Genomic DNA, 20,771 nt, shown 5'->3' with positions numbered 1-20,771 from the left:
ATAAACCAAGAGCCTAAAACCCAATAGATTATTCAAGCTTATAATTGCATAAGTCACAAAAATAACCAAGGCATGTAACTATAACTAAGATCAATGTAGTAAAGCCCAAATCTCAGCTCAAAAGCAGCCATAACATATCGAAAAGTATACATAACAACCATAGTAGTGATACCATTGAGTCAATATCCCTTAAGGTATTAATGAGCATTATGCATACACTTTTCATTGATAAATGCTTGCTGCCTTATTATTACAACATTGAAATGATGGTAAAATCTAAGCTATTTCAAGCTCAAATCAGTCCCAAAAGCATATTCATACAATTCAAGTACCAAAATAGCATCCTTGAAGCATCAAATATGCATTATGGAATTTACTATTGTTGTCTAAACCCAAAATTTTCACTTTTTTGTCAAATAGAGAATAGAAAATTGTAGAAAATCAACTTTATGAGTACCTAGATATGTAGCTCTCCTCACGCTCTTCGTTTCTGGCTATAGAATGCCTAAATCCAATACCATATGCAAAAGTTATGGCCAAAATATGACAATATTGTCAAATTGCCATAGTTGTCTACAACTTCTACAACATGCTATGTATCCACTCAAAATGGATAAAATGGCCACTCCTCAGCTCAATAAGCACTTAACAAGGCTTGGCTAAGCCTCGGGAAGCTCCTCAACAAGTGGGGAGTAAGTTAGAATAAGTCGGGAAAAGGGAGGACTCAATGTATACCTCAAGAGGAAGAAACAATTGTTGCCATGAAACCTTAAGTTGAAGCTTTGAATTTGGGCTGAAGTAAAGGATGAAGAAGCTCCTTAAATTATTGGCTTTGATACTAGTTAAAAGGTAGAGCTCAAGTGGAAGCAAGAGTAAACCAAGAGCTATGGCGGATGGAGCAAGAAAGCAAGAGAGATAGACACTGTATGTGGGAACTCCAATAGTCACAATATGTGACTGGCCTTCCCTTATTCAAATATTATTGAAAGAATAAAAAATGAAGTGACAATGATGGGTGCCCACCTCATGTAATGTACAAGTGTGTGGGTATTATGAGTGTAATGAATATATAGACGGTTAGGCACATGGACCTTTACCCTCAACACGTTATACACCTTAAGGGCTTGAGAACATGGCGTGGGACATTTGGGATAAGAAAACAAACTCTTTAAGGGACCATGCATGGATCTAGCAATGAGATTAGGCTAAACGAGAAGGAAATGGAGTGGCTCTTTAGAGTTGCCATACGATTAAAGAGCCATGGCCTACTTCCTTGTCCCACAAAAATATCCATCTTGCCAAGGTATTTTATGGCCCCCAATGGGAAATAGATTTGGTAGTATAAGAAGCATAGGGATATTAATGGTCCCTCTCCTCAAGTCTCCATGCAAGGTTGGGTAGCACAGGGAAAGGCTTTGCCCGTAGTGCATGCTAGTTTGTGGAAGAAAAGTGTTAGGTGGGTTTAGAAGGCTATCCCATTGGCCAATTGACTTTCTTTAGAGACTCACCATGCATAAAATCCCATTTAGGAGGGAGCTCTAAAAGGATCCTAAAGATCTCATTGTATGATCAATTATATACAAATGAAGAAGAGTCAATTGATAATCTTTTTGAAAGTGTATGTAGCTTAGACTAGTCTGAAAGAGGATCAAGCTTTGGCTAAAACCAACTAATCTACAAGATTATGTGTGCATAAAGATGGCCTTTTTGGGATGAGTGTGGAAACTCAAGCCTTTCTATTTGATGTTTAGGCTTTTTCGTAAAAAGTGTGCTAAGTGAAATGTTTAGGCTCTAGTCCTAATGCATTGCTCAACTTTGATATATGACAATATATCCACAATTCATCCTTAAAGAGAATATAAATTTGAAATGAACATTGGGTTCTCAATAATGGTTTTTATGTATTTTCAAATAACGATGTACTAGAGTTCCACGACTTGTGTTATTGCATCCAAAGGAAAATGGGTGTCTTTGAGTGTAGATGTCCATGTATACTCTTTTATGCACCTCCACTTCTCATGCTCTTTCTCATTCAACCATGTTTATGCAAATCAATGGATTATGTGAAGATAGTAAATACTCTTTTTGTTTGATGTTCACAACTTAGCAAGGTGGATGGGCAATCAAGTAGCTGATCATGAGCCTTGAGGGTTTAGTGGTCTCTCTCTCTCTCTCTCTCTCAAAATGGGTGGATCATGGAATTGAAGAGAAAGATCTCCTTCTTTCATACCTTGAGGGTTTAGTGGTCTCTGTCTCAAAATGGGTGGATCATGGACTTGAAGAGGGAGTTCTCCTTCTTTCACACCTTGCTTATCTCCTTTTCCATTTTTATTTCGTGAACATATCATAGATGCTTCTACTTCATCCATAACTTCAATTTCATCTAGTTCCATGGCTTGTGTAAGGAAGTTCTATGATGGACATGTGTTCACACACACACACACACACGTCTACTTGTGTAGTCTTACATGAAAGTATGGTGTGAGGAAGAAGTGCAAGAGCACTGAGGATGCAAAGGAGCCATGCATGGCATGAAGTAGCCAGTTGGGGGTGGATCCCCATAATCCTTGCTATGGAATTGTAAGATTCTCAAGGCAATAGAAACTGAAAGCGTACCGCTAATGTTTTAAATACTTTCAAATCGCAAAGATATAAGAAATGAAGTCTTGCTTGGAAGAGCTTTCAAGCATACTAAATGTTAAGATCATCATGACTTTCAGTAAAGGAAATCTTGCTTATCTTACAAGAAAAGGCAATGACAAAGGACATTCAATGTGCTTGAGTTCTTGCAAAGAATCATTTTTGGTGAAGAATGCACTCAATCAAACATGTCATTTTAATAAGCAAAGACCTAAATGAAACCTATACATTTGTATGCGAAGCGTGGCATGATGTCTTCAACTAATGCTTTTTAAGGGCCATCTCCTCTACATTTCGCCGGGAGAGAAAATAATTTTGAATGAACGTTGGGTTCTCAAAGATGGTAACGACATATGTGAGAATACCCCGAGGCGTTTTCAAAAGGCGTAATGGGTGTAGAGCGGCTGCTGTCATCTCATCTCGTCACCATCACTCGCATGCAAAGTTATTTCCTCGATCGGGATCGCGTAGCTCCCCTTCTCGTGGAGTCTGTCACCCGAGAAGGCCACCATATCCGACGCCTGAGCCAGCATCAACATAAACGGTGCTCACTGCTGACATAAGGTAGCATCAACATACACGGTGCTTGCATAAGGCAGCGTCATTAAGGTACTAGTCAACATAAGAGCAGCATCCATGGCGATCGCATAAGCCAGCATTAATGAGCATCAATGTGGTCGCCTTATGGCAAGTAAGGCAGTCTCAACGGTGGTCGCATAAGGAGGCACCATGCGGAACGGCCTCTCCATCCACCCACACTGGGAGTGCTCCTTGCACATCGGTTGATTATAAAGCAGGAACACCATTGAATCACGCCACAGGAAGCAGTATATTCTGACGTGCCTTATCAGAACTTAAGCCTCTCCTTGAGATAGAGAGCAAAGCACTCCTGGCCTTACATGCTGTTCCGTTTAAAGAGGGTCTGAAAGTCCTACCCCCAAGAGAAGGTCCCTTCCCAATGGCGCAGCAGCACGCCGTTCACATGCCGATGCCTGAGGAGGTCAATGTTAATGTGGTGGTAAGGGTACGACCCCCCACGGAGCGTGAAAAGCAGCTGGGATACAAGAAATGCCTCACTGTGGACCCCCTTGGTCATTCTGTCACCGTCTTCCAGCCTGCCCACTTGTCAGGCACTGCACTAAAGCCTCTATCGCCCCCACAGCAAACACCCCGAACATTCACATTCGATTATGTTGCTGATGAGTACGTAACACAGGTGAAATCCAGTCCTCTTGTCTATTTTCTTTTCGCATCTTTCTATCATTCAAATTGTCACTTTACTGTTAATGGAGAATATTAACTTACGAATCAGTCAGTTGTCTGAAGTATGAAAAGTTTAGTGTAAAGTTAATTCCCTTGATCTATAGAATGCAAATAGTCTGTATGAACCACGTATAGGATGTTGGTGGACAGATCAGCACTTTATAAGATGATTGCCGTAAAATGGGCTACAAGAGAGACGATGGAAATAGTCTGTATGAACCACGTATCGGATGTTGGTGGACAGACCAGCACTTTATAAGATAATTGCAGTAAAATGGGCTACAAGAGAGACGATGGAATCTTGGACAAACAAAAGTAATCATTGTAAAATGGGTCTTCAAGTCAGGACCTTGGACGGATGTAAGGCTATGCTTTTAGCTGAGGGGTACGCTCAAACCATAGGGATAGATTATGAAGACATACTTTTACTCCTCTTGATTACAATTAAAAAAAAAGGTGACAATAGCTGCTGCCATCAGTTGTGCCGATGGCCTTCTAAATGATAATAGGATCTTTTCACTCGAAAAGATATGAATGATTCAGGTGGACAGTCAGTTTGCACTTAAAAAAGCTAAAAGAATACAATAAAGCATTGAAAATTTATGATGTGGCAAGCATGATACATGCATGTGTGAAGGAGACAGGGTGGAGTCAAATGCAAAGACTTGGTTGATGCAAACACAAACTAAAATAATTTAAGACAATGAGACGCATAGATGTTGAAGGCAAAGATGTACAGTGTTTGAGGTTATGTGGAAGGATTTGGGGGGACAGACAGTGACAACAATGTGATTACATGGAGCTTTTGGGGGAATAGGCATCACATGGCTCATTAATGTCACGTTAGAGAGGCAAAGTTTGCTTTAGTTTCTCCCAATCGGATTCATCATCCTACAATGCAATAGCAAATATACACCCCTTTCTTAACTAAATTCAGCTCATTCTCTTAAACTTTTTTAGTTCTAACTTCTACTTGAGTTCTTGTATCAAGGGTAAGTTACAGAGTTGGTGGGGTGTATGCTAAAGCTTTGGCTTAGCAGGTTATTATGCTTTAGCTTGATATTAAAAAGGCAGTTGATCATGTTAGTTGGTCTTTTTTATAGCAGCTAATGACTATCATGGGATTTGGGTCTTGTATGATTTCTCTTGTTGATACCATTAGTTAGGGTGCTATGGCCTGCATTGCACTTAATGGAGGGATCACAGATGAAATTGCCTTATCTTGGTCTCTTCGGCAAGGCTGCCCTCTTAGCCCTTTCCTATTTGTTTTAGTCACTCACCGGATGCTCTCATTGTTGGATAAGTTGGTCGATCAAGGTGAGATTGTTGATGTGTCTCTTCCTAGTGGGGCCCAACTTGTGGGTCAATCTTTGGCAGATGATTCCTTCATGTTTCTTACGGCTAATCGCTCGAATGTTAATCGGGAAATGGTTGTGTGGAATCTTTTTGCTATGGCATCGGGACTTCATATTCATGCTTAGAAATCTACATTGCTCTCTTGCACGGTTTCTTGGTGGCATGTGCTGAACTCCATGAGGCCTATTAAGGTCTCCCGGTCTTTTCTCCTTTCTCATTTGATTGCATCTTGAGAGGCAATGTTACGTTTTGCAGATTGGCACCCTCCTGATTTTCGTAAAGAGGAGAATTTGCTGCAAGGTGGAGTGCTGTCTACCTCTAGGTTGTTGGATTAGCCTAATAAAGATTTGCAGAGAGACTAGCTTAATCGGATGGTTCATTTGGGGTTGTAGACAGTCCTTGATGGTGTCATTCTTGGGCAGGCCCGTCTTTATTCTTTCGGCGTATTCGTCAGCACTTTTGGGTGCCTCGAGGTTATCATGACATTTGGTTGTCCTATTGGATGGTGGAAGGGAAAGCTATGGGAAGCCCCTCTCCCCAGCATGCTAATGGTGAAGGGGAGGGAGCACCCACTCTAATCCATGGAAGTAGATATTGAAGACTAGGTGGTTGATTGGCTTGGTCAAGATGCTCGAGAAATCATCTGATGATTGTAAGTACTTAAAATTCTAGGCAAATGGTGCCTAGCTCCGCTTGCTCTTTGGTAAAATGGTAGTGTACCTCGACATGCTTTGTCTTTGAATTGGTGATGGGGTTTCCAATAAGTGCTATCGCACTTTGGTTGTTGTAGTAGATCATTGGCGGGATGGTGAATGGAAATGGAAGCGCTATCAACAAGCTGTCAAGCTCCTCAGATAGACGGCCTATGTGGTGCAATAGAGAGATTGATACTCATCCTCAATAGATGAGCCAACAGTTTTCTTTTGTTTACAAGTGGACAAAAGTCACCAAACATTGGCAGTTGTGCCAAGAGAATATGTAGCCACCTCCAAGAACACTGGCTGTTTTGGTCTCTTGCCCAATTAGAATTGGTGCAATTGTGCAAAACTAAACCTTTACTAAATTGTAAGCCATAAGCATAGGTACACTTAACATATCGTAACACACGCAAAAAAGAATTGTGAAAGTTTTGATGCATTGAAGTATTGATGGAGTAATGAAACCATAGAAATAGGGAATGGCCGTTCCGGCCTGTAGGAATGGCCTAACGTGTTCCAAACTGAGATAAACTTTGATGAATGGAATGATGAAGATCTCAATCATGGAGTGAATGTGATACAAAGAAACAAGGGTGTCGTAGCACAAGGAAGATAATGAAGATAGCCACGAACCACGAACCGCAATGTTCTCTTGAAGGGGTATGAAGGTAGTGGAGAGGTTGGAGAGAAGAGGTGACGGACTGAATAAATCAGCTCTAAGAAATGAATGAGAGAGTGGCCTATAAATAGGCACAGTCAGTCTAGGATGGCGCTCCTTTTTGGGGCTGCAAACTCTAAACGCAAAACACAGTTACGTAAAAATGCAAACTGTGGGTGAAGGATTTCTCAACACCCCCTCTCAAGACAAAAAGGGAAACAAGAGAAGAGCAAGCTGGAGATGCAATGTTACGTGCTGAAGAATGCTCATGCAACATGTGCCACTTGGATAGTGTCCCTCATGGGGAAAAATTTCACTTGCCCAAGCGCCCCTACTACAAAGATGATAAAAACATGCAATGGATAGGAGGAATGTCAAACTTTGTGTGGTGCCAGAACCATAAGGATATGCCCATACTCGATCTCGGGAGGTGGCTCCATGCTGACCAAGGGACGAAGAAGATCCACCTTGTAATTTGAGAATACCGCCTGAAAGGAGACCTTTGAAGATAGTTAAGAGGCTCGATGAGCTGTAGAACCCGAAACTCAACCTCGCGAGCGAAGCCACTAGGTCCGTGACTCCATGCTGGAAGGAATGCGAAGACCTAGCCACCAAGTTGCTGCTGAAGACCCAAGGACCCCAATCTAGGTGGGTCCTCTAGATCCTGGGTATGAGTAGAGGAAATGGCTCCTAAAAGGAGAGCCACTCCTCGAAAGTGAAAGATGGTGGTGTGTGAAGAACTTCATGGCACATAGGGGAAGGAGTAGAAGTAGGAGCCCCCTCTAAAGCTGAAAAAGAATTGGAAGCCCCATGTGAGAGCGAAGTAAGAAAATTCCCCTTTGAATCCCAGTCTGAGAGAGAAAGGGAATCCAACCACTCATGGGTCACGGGCTGCAAAGTATCTGATGACAAAGGAAGTGCCGCTGGTCGTGCCGAAGAAGGTATCTGGGGCTTGGAAGAAGAAGCCGGAAAGCACCCAGAAGTGGCCTCTAGAACTTGAGTGGAAGAGGGTGGGGAAGAAGCAGATGTGGGCCGTGGAAGCCATTGTACTTGGAAGTGGGTGGGGGAAACCTCCGCTAAGTAGGGTGGTCTCTAGGAGGGCTTATCACCTTGTAAGCTCTTAGAGCCTACGTGTGCTCGAAAGGACTTAGTGCGTGTTGGGTGTCAATTGTGGGAGAGAAGGAAGGAGTCTCACTTGTAGCTTTCTTGCTTGCACAATGGGAGAATACACACAAGGGTGGAGGCTGAAAACAGTTTTCCTCTTCTTAGTTGTGTAAGCCAAAAGAACTCTAGTACAAAGAAATAGAAGAACCCTATATATGGGTCTCAAACCAAACTCAACTAACTAAGGTGGCATACTAATTGAGCCACGAACTAGAGTAGATAAGGATAGCTGTCATCTAGCTATTATTCATGAGCGGTGTACCAACTGTATCTGCAACTGACACGTCGGTGACATAAATGCACAACGGTCACCCTGGCATATCACGAGTGGAGCTCGATATCTCAACACTCCCTCTCGAGCTCAATCCCAATTCCTGCACACCAAGCAGGTCTCTGAACTTGCGTAGCTTCTCTGTGCCCAATGCCTTCGTAAATATGTCAGCTATCTGATCCTCTGTGCTGACATAAACTAGATCAATAAGACCTAGTAAAACCCTCTCCTGCACATAGTGATAATGCACCTCAATGTGCTTTGTTCTAGCATGATAGACTGGGTTATTTGCCAAGTGTATACTACTCATGTTGTCACAATAAATGACAACTGGCCCATCTGTAGATGGATGCATATCATAAAGTAGCTTGTGCAACCAAGCTACCTCACATGCAGCCATTGCTGCACCCCTGTACTCAGCCTCTGTGCTCGACAAGGCAACTGTAGGCTGTTTCTTGCTGCTCCAAGTGACTGCAGCACTTCCAAAAGAGAACACATACCCATTGGTAGATCGTCTATCGGAAATACTACCAGCCCAATCAGCATCAGTGTATCCATGCAACTATATCTGAACCCCAGTCACATAAAATAGTCCATACTGCAATGTGGACTTCACATACCTGAGTATGCGTCTAGCTGCATCCAAATGTGGTTTCCGTGGAGCCTGCATAAACTGACTTACCAATCCAACAGCATAGCTCAAATCTGGCCTGGTAATAGTCATATAAATCAAACTTCCTACTATGCGTCTGTACATAGTAGGGTCTTCCAGAAGCTTACCTGCATCTGCGCTCAGCTTCACATTCTGCTCCAAAGGAACTGAAATAGGCTTACAGCCTGTCATCCCATATTTGGACAGCATGTCCAATCCATACTGCCTCTGCAAGAGCTGTATCCCACTTGGTGATCTAATCACCTCAATGCCCAAGAAATAACGCAGCTCTCCCAAATCCTTCATCTCAAACTTTTGCTTCAATAGCATTTTCACATGAAGGATATCTTCATCACTGTCACCTGTCATAATCAAATCATCAACATAAATGATAAGCAACATAATACCTTTCTCTGTTTTTCTCACATAAAGTGAGAAATCTGCCTTGGAAATCTGAAAGCCAATAGTGACAAGATACTGTCCTATCTTGTCAGACCATGCTCTAGGTGCTTGCTTCAAGCCATACAAAGCTTTCTTCAACCTGCAAACAAACTCAGGATGAACAGCATGCACATAACCTGGTGGCTGCTCCATATAGACCTCTTCTTGTAAATCACCATGCAAGAAGGCATTCTTTACATTCATCTGATGTAAAGACCATCCCTTTGATGCAGCCATAGCAATGACTGCTCTTACGGTTGCCATCCTTGCAACCGGGCTGAATGTTTCTTCATAGTCAATGCCATATGTTTGTGCATACCCCTTGACTACTAATCTTGCCTTGTATCTGTTCACAAAACCATCTGCATTGTGCTTCACCTTATAAACCCACTTACAGCCAATTGCATTCTTACCTTTAGGCAAAGGTACGAATTCCCATGTAGCATTTGCTTCCAAGGCATCCATTTCTTCATCCATGGCTTTCTCCCATTTTTCTTTTCCCATGGCTTGCTCAAAAGAAGTGGGTTCTGGTTCCTGTATCACTTTGACCATATATGCATAGTGAATGGCTGTAAATCCATCATATTTCAGCCTATCCACAGAATACCTAGCTCTCGTAGACCTGCGCAAAGTAGGTTCACTCCCAGGTGCTCTCAAAACATCCCTGGTCTTCCTTACTCCAGGTGTAACAATAGAAGGAATACCCAACTCATCATCAATGCTCTCTTCTGAGCCACTGGATTCACCATCCACATAAGAGTGACCTGCATTCACATCAAACATGGGCTGATCAACCTTCTCTTTTCCTTTTCGTGATACCTGCATACCACTATCTGCATTGCTTTGAGAAGATTCTCCTGATCTCAATCTGCCTGTCCATGGCGAAGAATGTGAACCACTGCTAGAGGACGCTCCAGGTCCACTAATATTTTGTGACTGCTGCTGTGAATTCTGTGCAGCATTACCATTTTGTGCGTCTACATCATCTATCACATTTATTGGTTTATACCAGCTACTCATCTCATAAAAAACATCTCTGCTCACTGTAAACTTACGAGTAGAAGGGTTATAGCATCTATACCCTTTTTGCTGCAGAGAGTAACCAATAAAGATGCACTTCTCAGCTTTTGGATCCAACTTGGATCTCAACTCATCTGGCACATGTACATAGGCAATGCAACCAAAAATTTTCAAATGAGAAATATCTAGTTTCCTACCAGTATACCTCTCCTCTGGAGTCATGCCATGTATTGCTGCAGTGGGAGTCCTGTTCATTATGTAGACTGCTGTAGCAACTGCCTCAGCCTAATAAAAATCTGGCAAGTCTTTTTCGTTGAGCATGGCACGAGATACCTCTCCAATATGCCTGTTTTTTCTTTCTGCAATTCCATTTTGTTGTGGGGTATGACTGCATGAATATTGCTGCTTTATGCCATGCTTCTGCAGGAACCTTGCAAACTTATTTGAGAGGTACTCTCCCCTTCCATTTGACCTTAGGCATTTTATCTGCAGGCCTGTTTCTTTTTCAACCATAGCTTTAAGAGTTTTGAAATGCCCAAAAACTTCACTTTTCTTTTTCATAAAATACACCCAAACTTTTCTGCTATAGTCATCAATAAAAGTGACAAAATAATGACAGCCTCCAAGAGATGCAGCTTTAGTAGTCCACACATCAGAGTGGATTAATTCCAATGGCTTCTTACTCTCTTGAACATGTCTAGGAAATGGTTTCCTTGCCTGTTTTTCAAACTGACAGGCTTCACATACCTTATGCATTTCTGCAACCTTGAATTTAGGTAATCGTGTAACAATGTTTTGGGCCTGCATTGATTTAAGTCGCTGTACATTAACATGACCAATGCGTTTATGCCAGATATCAATATTTGCAACTACATCGGTCCCATGTGCAAACATTGCTGCACTCAGTTCAAGCATGTCTGCATCCAATGTAAACATTCTACCCTTCTTCTTTCCTTTTGCTATCAAGCGACCTTTATTTTTCATATCCTCAACAAAGCATCCATGAGGATTAAATCTGACTTACAAGCCCTGCTCAACCATTTGACCAACAGAAACCAGATTCTTGGTGATATTCGGGACATGAAATACATCGGACAGGTATTTCTTTTTTCCATCCTGCATAGACAAGGGAATTTTTTCAATCTGCACAATAGGATGTGCAGTATCATCACCAGTCTCCACAAATCCTGGTTTTTCCATTTTCCTTGCATCCTCCATCCATTCTGCATGACCTGTCATGTGGTTTGATGCACCTGAGTCAATATACCATACATCATTGCTTTCTTCTGCACTTGTCACAGAATTGTTCATGTGCTGCACCATGAACAAATGCTCATTTCTATCATCACCCTGTCTACTAGAAGATGCATAATTCCTTTGTTGCAGTTTTCCATTCATGATGTCATTCTGCTTTTTATAGCAGTCTTTAGCCATATGACCCATTTTACCACGGTAGTAGCATTCAACATTACTGTTTGCATTTTGGCCTCTTTGCCATCCACCACGACCTCTTTGGCTCTCCTTGCCTCTAGAGTTACCACGTCCTCCTCCATAGGACTGGTTTTCTTGAGTTTGCTGCATATTCTGATTTCTGCCACGGCCTTCAAATTGGCCTCCTCTACCTCTGCCTCTACCTCTTCCAGCATTTGAGTAGAAGACAGTTTCTTTTGAAGTTCCTCCTGAAGAAGATGCACCACCATTTCTCTGCTCCTCAGAAATTAGAAGAGCAATCAACTCCTCAAAATCAAGAAATCTTTCACGAACTGAAATGGATGTCCGAAACTGTGCATAATCCTTTCCTAGACCATTCAAGGTCACAGAAACTAAATTATCATCTTCCATTGGCGACCCAATGGAAGCAAGTGCATCTGCAATCTTCTTCACCTTCATGTGGTAGTCATTGATGCTCATACTTTCTCTTTGCACATTATGCAACTCTTGCTTGAGCTGCATTTTCCTGGCTTGCGTATTTGTGCTATACATTTTTGACAAAGTATCCCATGCCTCCTTTGGCGTACTTGCATCCTGAATATGCACAATCATAGAGTCTGAAATACTGATAGACAGCCAGTACATAACTTTCCTGGCTCTCTCATGCCATACTTTGAATGCTTGCATTTGTTGTTGATTAGGAACATCATGAAGAACTGGTTCTTCTTCATTTCCTGCAAGAAATTCCCAATATCATTTTCCCATAAGGAAATTCGTCATTCTAAACTTCTATGCTTGGAAGTTGTTCTTGTCAAGCTTTTCAGTGACAATCTGTGAAAGAGAATCAGATACCATTACAGAACACTGCAAAAAATTCTGTCACTGCAAAGAACACAACTTCAGTCTCACAAGGGCTAATCTGTAAAACTGACGAAAGTGGTATTTGACCACACAGTCACTTCCTAGTGACGATTTTGCATCAACAGGCAACGGGGATGATTCTGTAACTCCCAATGTCTCTACGCACAGGTATACGATGCAATTTCTATAGTAACTTTTCACAGACCTGTAGAACAGTGGCTGCACAGCATAAAACTGGGCCTTTTCCTGAGTGCGTGCAGAAAACTTCCGCCTCCAAAACAGGCCCCGAAATGGCCTCAAATAAAAAAAACAGTGTCGCCATGGGCTAAACCCCTCTCCCGCAGCATATACTGCCCTCTTGCTTCACCGCGAAGGGCGTCTCAACCTGAGACAATGCACTCTTGCAATTTCTGGCTGTGCTATCTGCAGAGATCTGCTCCCAAAACAGAAAATGAAAGCAACACTGCTCCTCTTACCAGAACACCGTGAGCTTGGCTTGCTTTCTTGAGCTCCTTACCACGAACAATGCTCTGATACCATGTCAAGATTGTGGGAGAGAAGGAAGGAGTCTCACTTGTAGCTTTCTTGCTTGCACAATGGGAGAATACACACAAGGGTGGAGGCTGAAAATAGTTTTCCTTTTCTTAGTTGTGTAAGCCAAAAGAACTCTAGTACAAAGAAATAGAAGAACCCTATATATGGGTCTCAAACCAAACTCAACTAACTAAGGTGGCATACTAACTGAGCCACGAACTAGAGTAGATAAGGATAGCTGTTATCTAGCTATTATTCATGAGCGGTGTATCAACCGCATCTGCAACTGAACGTCGGTGACATAAATGCACAACGGTCACCCTGGCATATCACGAGTGGAGCTCGATATCTCAACATTGGGTGCGGCTTATTGCCTTTAGCATAATACTTTGATAGCCGATGTAGAATGATCTCTATGGCCCAGAAAGGAGAGGTGGCACAAGGAGTGCTTGGTGGAAGATGCATATACTCTGGAGGGGTGGGGAGCAATGGTCGAAGTCTATAGTCTTTGGTGGGATGACCGTTTGTGCCGTAGTAGAAACACCTAGTAGACTCGCAATCCATCGGTGGAGACGCCATGGTACCGATGTGACAAACTAGAGAAGGGAGGGTGGGAGGGAGAAAAAGGATATCTCGCAATGCACAACAGTAGAACGCAATAGTAAAATGTCACAGTAAAACATAGCAGTAGAAAGCCGCAATAAAACGCCGCAGTAGAATGCAATAGTAGAATGCTGCTGTAAAACGCCGTAGTAAAACATAGCAGTAGAATGCCACAGTAGAACACAACAGTAGATGCCGCAGTAGAACATAGGAATAGAACACCGTAGTAGAACGACGCAGTAGAATGCGGAAGTAGAACGACGTAGTAAAACGCAGCAATAGAACGGGCAGTAACACCTAGCAAAGGGGAGGTGGAGGCGGCAGCAGCAGCCCCTGAACGTAGGCTGGAAAACAGTAAATGTAGGAGGGAGCAGCTACCGGTTAGAGTATTGATGCAGCAAAAGAAGAAGTGAAGTGGATGCCGAACCTGGCATCGATCTTCGCCTTCACTGGAGTGGAGGATCTTTGCCACTGTTTGAGCAGATCCAGCTTTGATACCATGTCAAAAGATGACATACTAGCGAGACAGTAGGGTTTACGGGGAGGAACATGGAGTGAACTTGGCAAACATGGAGAAGAGAAGAGAATAGAGAAGAAATTCTGATGAATGGAATGATGAAAATCTCAATCATGGAGTGAATGTGATACAAGGGAATAAGGGTGTCGTAGCACAAGGAAGATAATGAAGACAGCCACAAACCATGAACCGCAATGTCCTCCTGAAGGAGTGTGAGGGTAGTGGAAAGGCTGAAGAGAAGAGATGACAGGCTGAATGAATCAGCCATGAGGAATGAATGAGAGAGTGGTCTATAAATAGGCACACTTAGTCTAGGATGGTGCCCCTTTTTGGGGCTGCAAACCTTAAACGCAAAATGCAGAAACACAAAAACACAAACTGCGGGTGAAGTGTTTCTCAACACCCCCTGCCGTTCCCTGTTTGGAATGGTTGTTTTAGGCTTGTTGACAAAAAATTGATGTTTTTTCTAGTTTTTTCTTTTTTCTTGTGTTACAGTTCTTCTACCACATGTTCACCCATCTCCATTGCCTAATGTGCACAGAGTACTCTCTCTCTCTCTCTCTCTCTCTCTCTCTCTCTCTCTCTCTCTGGTTGAAGATTCAAAGTGTCAAGACAACCCACAAGCCAATTAGGAGTCCATGCAAAGTTCAAATTTGATGCATTATCGACTCTTGCAAATCACAATCAAATTTCAGCCTATCCTCAATTCCAAGGTATTCATCCATTTATGTTGTCTAATTTCAAGGGAAATTGGGATAATTGGGTCAATTCAGGGAAGTTTGAAGCTATGGGGGTAACCGAGTCAATTTTGGGACATTTGGGTCAATTTGGAGCATTGAGGGGTATTGGGGCAATTAGAGGGACATTCTTTGGGGCAATTTGGGTCATGTAGGGCATATTTGGGGCACTTAAGATATGTGCCGTTCCCCTTGTTCCCGTTCCCCAACCTTGGACGTTCCCCTGTTCCAGGGGGTCGTGTTCCCGTTCTTGTTCCCAGTTCCAGGTTACTATGAATGAAACTGAGTGACCAAGATTAGGCCTAGTATGTATCGACCATAAGAGCTTTTCCATAACCAAGTGATAGGTGTGCTCATCAAAAGGATGTGCATGAGGAATCAAGATCCTAGATAGGTTCCTAGTGGGACCTAATGGTGTGGCTATGGGCCCATACCTCACTCCAATATCTATAGCATGTGCATTGTTTTGTGTTGGATGTTGATCAAGCTTATTTTGATCATTGCTTTTTAACATTTTTATGTGTGCTAAGTGCTTTCTTCTTAGTGTTATCCTTTGACTTTGGCCTTGGTTTATGGTGTTTGGTGATCGAACTTGCAATCAATGGTTCACTCCTTAGGTCATCTCATTGCTCAAGAAGTGTGGCTCACTAATCCCTTTGGCTTCTTAGTTCTTGTACTTCAGTGTTTCATGTGGTAGTGTGTGTTTTGGTCGCCATGTCGTTCCATTTCTCTCAAGAAAGAGTCGTAAAATGATGCCCCATTGGATAGACGTTTTGATGGACTAGAGACAAACTAGAGACAATAGATTACAATATTGATAGATGGACCAAAGAGCATATCTTAACTAATCCTGCTCCAAAAATGCAATTGGAATGCTCACGGTGGAGTGATCAAATTCAATATTGAACATGAATAGTTTGAATTCCTAGATGTCATAAACTATGAAAAAGCCACTAGCCACCCTTTTCAATATCGAAGCTAAAGAAGAAAATGCCGCTCTTGATAAGGAGGAATCCACAAGCGACTCTTTGTAGCCAGGTTCAAAGTCAAAGCTCACTGATAGTGACCCAGAAATTGCATTGCTGGAGATGAATTGGACAACAATACAATGCGTATCAATAATAAAGTCAAGAATATAATGTATGCTTTGTGAAAAAGCTTGGAAAAGAAGGCTGGAGTTGAAGCTTTTGTGTGTCCGCAAGTGTGTTACAGCTTGACTTATGTGGACCAAGTATCTAGAAGCTTTTGCATGATGCTTTGAGCTCCTAACGTGACTACTATACATTTGTTGCTTGTGTTGGAGATAAAGGAGTTACTATCGTGGCTTGTGGCTTTCAATTTGTCTCCTGCCTTCAAGAATTGTTGTAGTCATTGTGCTGAAAGATCATGCTGCCCTATGACACCGAATATGAGGTTTTACTGTGCTCCAATTTGCTATGTTCCAAATACAGGTTTACATTCCTTTTATAAAACAATGGATTTTTAATTTTTTAAAAACTGGACAATGCCCATGGCTTTGATCCTACCAACTAACAATTAGTGCTGCTCATAAAAAATCACACATCTGTGGTTCCAAAAGTGGCTTAAAGAGCGGCTGGACACACTTGGTGGCTATAGGCTGTATCCAGAGTTCTGCTTTGTCCACCTGTCTTGTTAAATGTGCTCTCAGAGTCCAGAGACGGGTCAGGATATAGGTAAAATGAGAAAAACACCTAAAATCTTGTCAAACTTCTCTCACAAAGACCAGAAATACATTGGCACGATCTGTAGGATCCGTGAAGAGAGCACACTCCTACATGTAGAGTGTTCGTTAGGCTAGGGCAGAAATAATAGCAGAGATGATGAATGCTTGAGAAATTGTTTGAAAAATTAATAAAGGTGTCCCATTTCATGGCTGTGATGGCATACTCTTTTTTTTCCTTGTTTCAAAGAGATAAGAGACACACACTCCAATGATCACAAAAGGGTGGAGGTGCACCCTCCAAAATTTAGTGAATTGGGTGGGCAAGAGCCAGCCTAGCATTGCCCCTATGCGCAGATAGGATACTTGCAAGGCGAATGAGCAGCGGAGCTTTATCACCCTGGGACCCTCCTCCTCGGTGATTACCAAGTGTGAGGCCAACCAAGTTTTTGAGTGGGTTATAGCCTGGGCTTTCACAAACAAACCATGTGAATTTAACTGCTAGGCTATCATGATAACATGCTCTATTGACAGTCCTACACAGCAGTTCAATTCACCAAACATACGCTATGAGTATGGGTTAGAGTCCATTTTTTCATTCTTTAGTTTTACACTTTCTTTTGGACATCTTGCTGCTTATTTCTTAACAATATGATTCAAACTCAGCCAAAAATGGTAAAGTCTTTTGTTTACTTATATGTACATGAAACCTGTTAACTCTGTGGAGAAGCCAATATGTCATATCTTTTGTGGCTTGTCTGCACAGGAAGAAATGTTTACTTCTGTTGGGAAGCCAATGGCTCATGCTTGCTTGCAAGGCTATCATTGCTGCCTCATAGCTTACGGTAATGCTTTGATTCATTGACAAATTACTTCATGCAATTAACCTAAAGTTCAGCACCTAATGTAACAAGCTGAATAGTTTTATTAAGAATGCCAACCATATTGCAGGTCAAACAGGAGCAGGAAAGACTTATACGATGGAAGGTAAGCTTCTCTATTTATCTCATAGTCATTCTATTAATATTTTAGTCTTATTTGGGAATGCTTTCCTTGTCTCAATCTTGACCAAGTAGGAGTGTAAAAAAAATTACAGTAGGAACAATAGGAAATGATACACCACATTTGTGAAGATGTCCAAAACTAGGGAACAAGGATGGGGGGTGGGTCAACATATACATGAATAAGATATTTAAATTTTGAGCTCACTAGTTGCTACTAAAAACACAATGCAAAAATGCCAACGTATGGAACGAGTATAAGCACATGGTTTAAGAACTTCTGGGCTATCTATTGATTGCACACATCTAGTGCAAAGGCTAATGGAATAACCAGTCCAACGTTGTGTAATATTGGACCATATGAGGAATCCCTAAATGAAGTGCTAGAATCCTACCTCTAGATGTTTTGAGCTTTCAAAGAGTCCCAAATCCACTCCAGGCCCACTCTCCTACATCCTAGTCAAGTCCTCTTTAAGGGTCTTAGTGAGAGGTGAGGAAGATCGAAGCTTAGCTGAGAGTACACTGTTGACAGTGAAGAGAGTGTGAGAGTGAAGACATGACTCCCAATGCAATAATCAAAGAGTAATGTGCAAGTACAAAGTACAACCCTTAAACCTTAGGATTGTTAATGTGCATTTACACCCGAAAGTTGTAAAACATGATAAGTGCCCGAATTGTGTAACATAAGCATATAAAATGAGGAAGAATATAACTGGGGGAAAGAACCTCTCATAAGGAGAGTAGAAAGTGTCCCAATGTCCTACTGAGGATCATCGACACTCCTTTGTGAGCGTAGGCATGAGTCAAACCCAACAATCCCCTTTGGAGTGAAGAGTGATCAGCATACAAGGATCATCCACCAAAGGAGATCAAATTTAAAGCATTGCGGAATGCTTCAAATTTGGCACGAGGACAAGGCTGATATCTCTTGCATGTAGCCTCTCTTTGACAAAATGATAGTGGATCTCTATGTGTTTCGTGCGTGCATGAAACACTGGGTTCCGTGCCACTGCAATGGCACTCTGACTGTCAGTAAACAAAGGAGTAGGCTCCGTGAGAGAGACATCAAAATCAGCAACAAACATCTCAACTATACACATTCAATTGTGGTTGTGAAAGCTGCCTTGTATTCAGCTTTACAAGATGATGTGGCAACAGTGGATTGTTTCTTGCTAAGCCAAGAGATGCAACATGAGCCAAGAAAGAAACAATTTCCACTCATAGAGTGACGTGAATCAAAATCACCAGCTTAATTCGAATCACTATAAGCATGTAGTTGTAGTGGTCCCCCCTTGGCATAAAGCAATCTAAGAGTCCTAGTCCCCTGAAAGTAATGAAAAACACACTTAACAGCTTGCCAATGTAACATACGTGCGCTGTGCATATATCTGCTTAGAGTTGAAACTGCAAATTGAATATCTAGCCTTGTGCTGCATAAATAAATGAGACATCCAACTACTAGAGCATATGTATGGATGTCAAATAAATCGCTGTCATCATGCAAGGACACCTTGAGTCTAGTCTCTATTGGTGTGCAAACTGGCTTGTAGTCTTATAAGACAAACCTCTCAAGAAGTCTATCAATATATCTAGATTGTGACAATCCAATGCCTCTAGCATCATGAATGAACTAAATGCCCTTATAGTAGTGGAAAGGCCCTAAATCTGACATTAAAAAAGCTTATTGCAAACTTTGTTTGAATGTTGAAATCTGATTGGCATGTGTCCTTGTGAGCATAAGATCATCTACATACAAACATATGACTAGCAAAGATCCCCTCTCTTTTCATACGTAAAGAGTAGACTCTGATGAGTTGTTAATGAACCCTTGGCTGAGTAAAAAGGTATCAATTTTTGCATACCAAGCTTGGGAAGCTCACTTCAAACCATACAAAGCCTTTTTCAGCTTATATACCAAGTGTTTAGATTCCTCAACTGCAACACCAATGGGCTGTTGTACATACACTTCTTCTTAAAGTTCCCCATCTAAAAATGGAGTCTTAATATCAAGTTGGTGCACAGTCCATTTATGATGGGAAGCCAAAGCAAACATAGACCGAATGGTAGTCATACGGGATATAGGAGCAAATGTCTCCTCATAGTCAACTCCTTTCTTTTGTGCGTAGCCTTTGGCCACAAGCCTGACTTTATACTTGTCAATGGATCCATCTGCATTACTTTTCCTCTTATAGATCCACTTTGTACCAATGACTTTCTTCCCAATAGGCAGTGTCACTAAATCCCATGGTTGATTCTATATAATAGAATTAAATTCAGCTTGCATTACTACCATCCAATGCACACTTTGTTGTGCATCCTCAAAACATTGAGGCTTCTCATCATCAAGTGTGTGTGTTGCCATAACAAACTTCATTGTATTAGTATGATCATGCAGATGAGCTTGTCTTCTAGTACAACCAGCAATAGGAGCATCCAAATGACTATCTTTCATAGTTGCAAATACCATCTAGGCATTTGCCTAGATTTCTGATTATGTAAAAGCTTCTACTGAAACCCAAAAGTACGAAAATGGCCAACTGAAGGTTTTCGACTGCTCCAAGCCTCAAAAGGTGTAACATTTTTCAATGCCTTGGTAGGGCTCCTGTTCAAAACATGACAAGCCCACATAACTGCTTCCATCCAAAAGCCATGTGGCAAACTCTTAGCTTTCAGCATACATCTGGCCATTTGTATGAGTGACCAATTTTTTCTTTTTGCAACCTCATTTTGTTGTGGAGTATATGTAGTAGTATACTAATGGACAATGGTTTTTTGCTTCAAAAAATTATTCAGCATGGAAGATATGTATTCCCTCTTCTCCCCAACAAAACCCAACCCCCCCCCCCCCCCACGGGTCTAAACGGAGAGTCTTAATCCTACAACCAGATTGATTTTCAGCTAGTGCAACAAAAGCCAAAAATGCATCGTACACCTTTGACTTTTTCTCCGTGTAGACCCAACAAAAACGAGTAAAGTCGTCAATGAAGGTGACGAAATAATAATATCTATCCAATGAGTTTGTTTGCATAGGTCCACATATATCTGAATGCACAATATGTATCGAACTGCATAAGTATCAAACTGCCATAGTTGACATGTCCCATGCGAGCATGCCATAACTCTGCTTGTGACATAGCAAGAATAAGAGTAGATGCTAAATAGATTGACTGATCAATCAAATAAGCATCTAACTCATAGAGTCCATGAAATAATGTGCCAGTTAAAACCAAAGTCAAGAATTCT

At 41.8% G+C, this 20,771-nt stretch overlaps 1 protein-coding gene across 4 annotated transcripts in view; it reads left to right on the top strand.

Annotated features, from left to right (window-relative positions):
• The first annotated feature begins 3,043 nt into the window (after positions 1-3,043).
• LOC148040881 (uncharacterized) overlaps positions 3,044-20,771 on the top strand; it is a 164,702-nt gene continuing 146,974 nt past the window's right edge. For 2 of the 4 annotated variants that reach the window (XM_087672836.1, XM_087672809.1), the window contains exons 1-3: positions 3,044-3,856; positions 17,294-17,372; positions 17,479-17,514. In XM_087672836.1, the coding sequence (XP_087528962.1) occupies positions 3,599-3,856; positions 17,294-17,372; positions 17,479-17,514 (373 nt within the window). In that variant the 5' untranslated portion in view covers positions 3,044-3,598. The remainder of the gene's footprint in view (positions 3,857-17,293; positions 17,373-17,478; positions 17,515-20,771) is intronic. The other 2 variants (XM_087672739.1, XM_087672660.1) reach the window with 1 other exon arrangement.

This window comes from Lygodium microphyllum, chromosome 1 (genome assembly GCF_053477565.2).
Source record: "Lygodium microphyllum isolate KBCC chromosome 1, Lygodium_microphyllum_v1.1.10, whole genome shotgun sequence".
In the NCBI taxonomy this organism is placed as follows: domain Eukaryota; kingdom Viridiplantae; phylum Streptophyta; class Polypodiopsida; order Schizaeales; family Lygodiaceae; genus Lygodium; species Lygodium microphyllum.
Note: the sequence above shows the minus strand (reverse complement) of the source record. Positions and strands in the feature narration are given on the sequence as shown.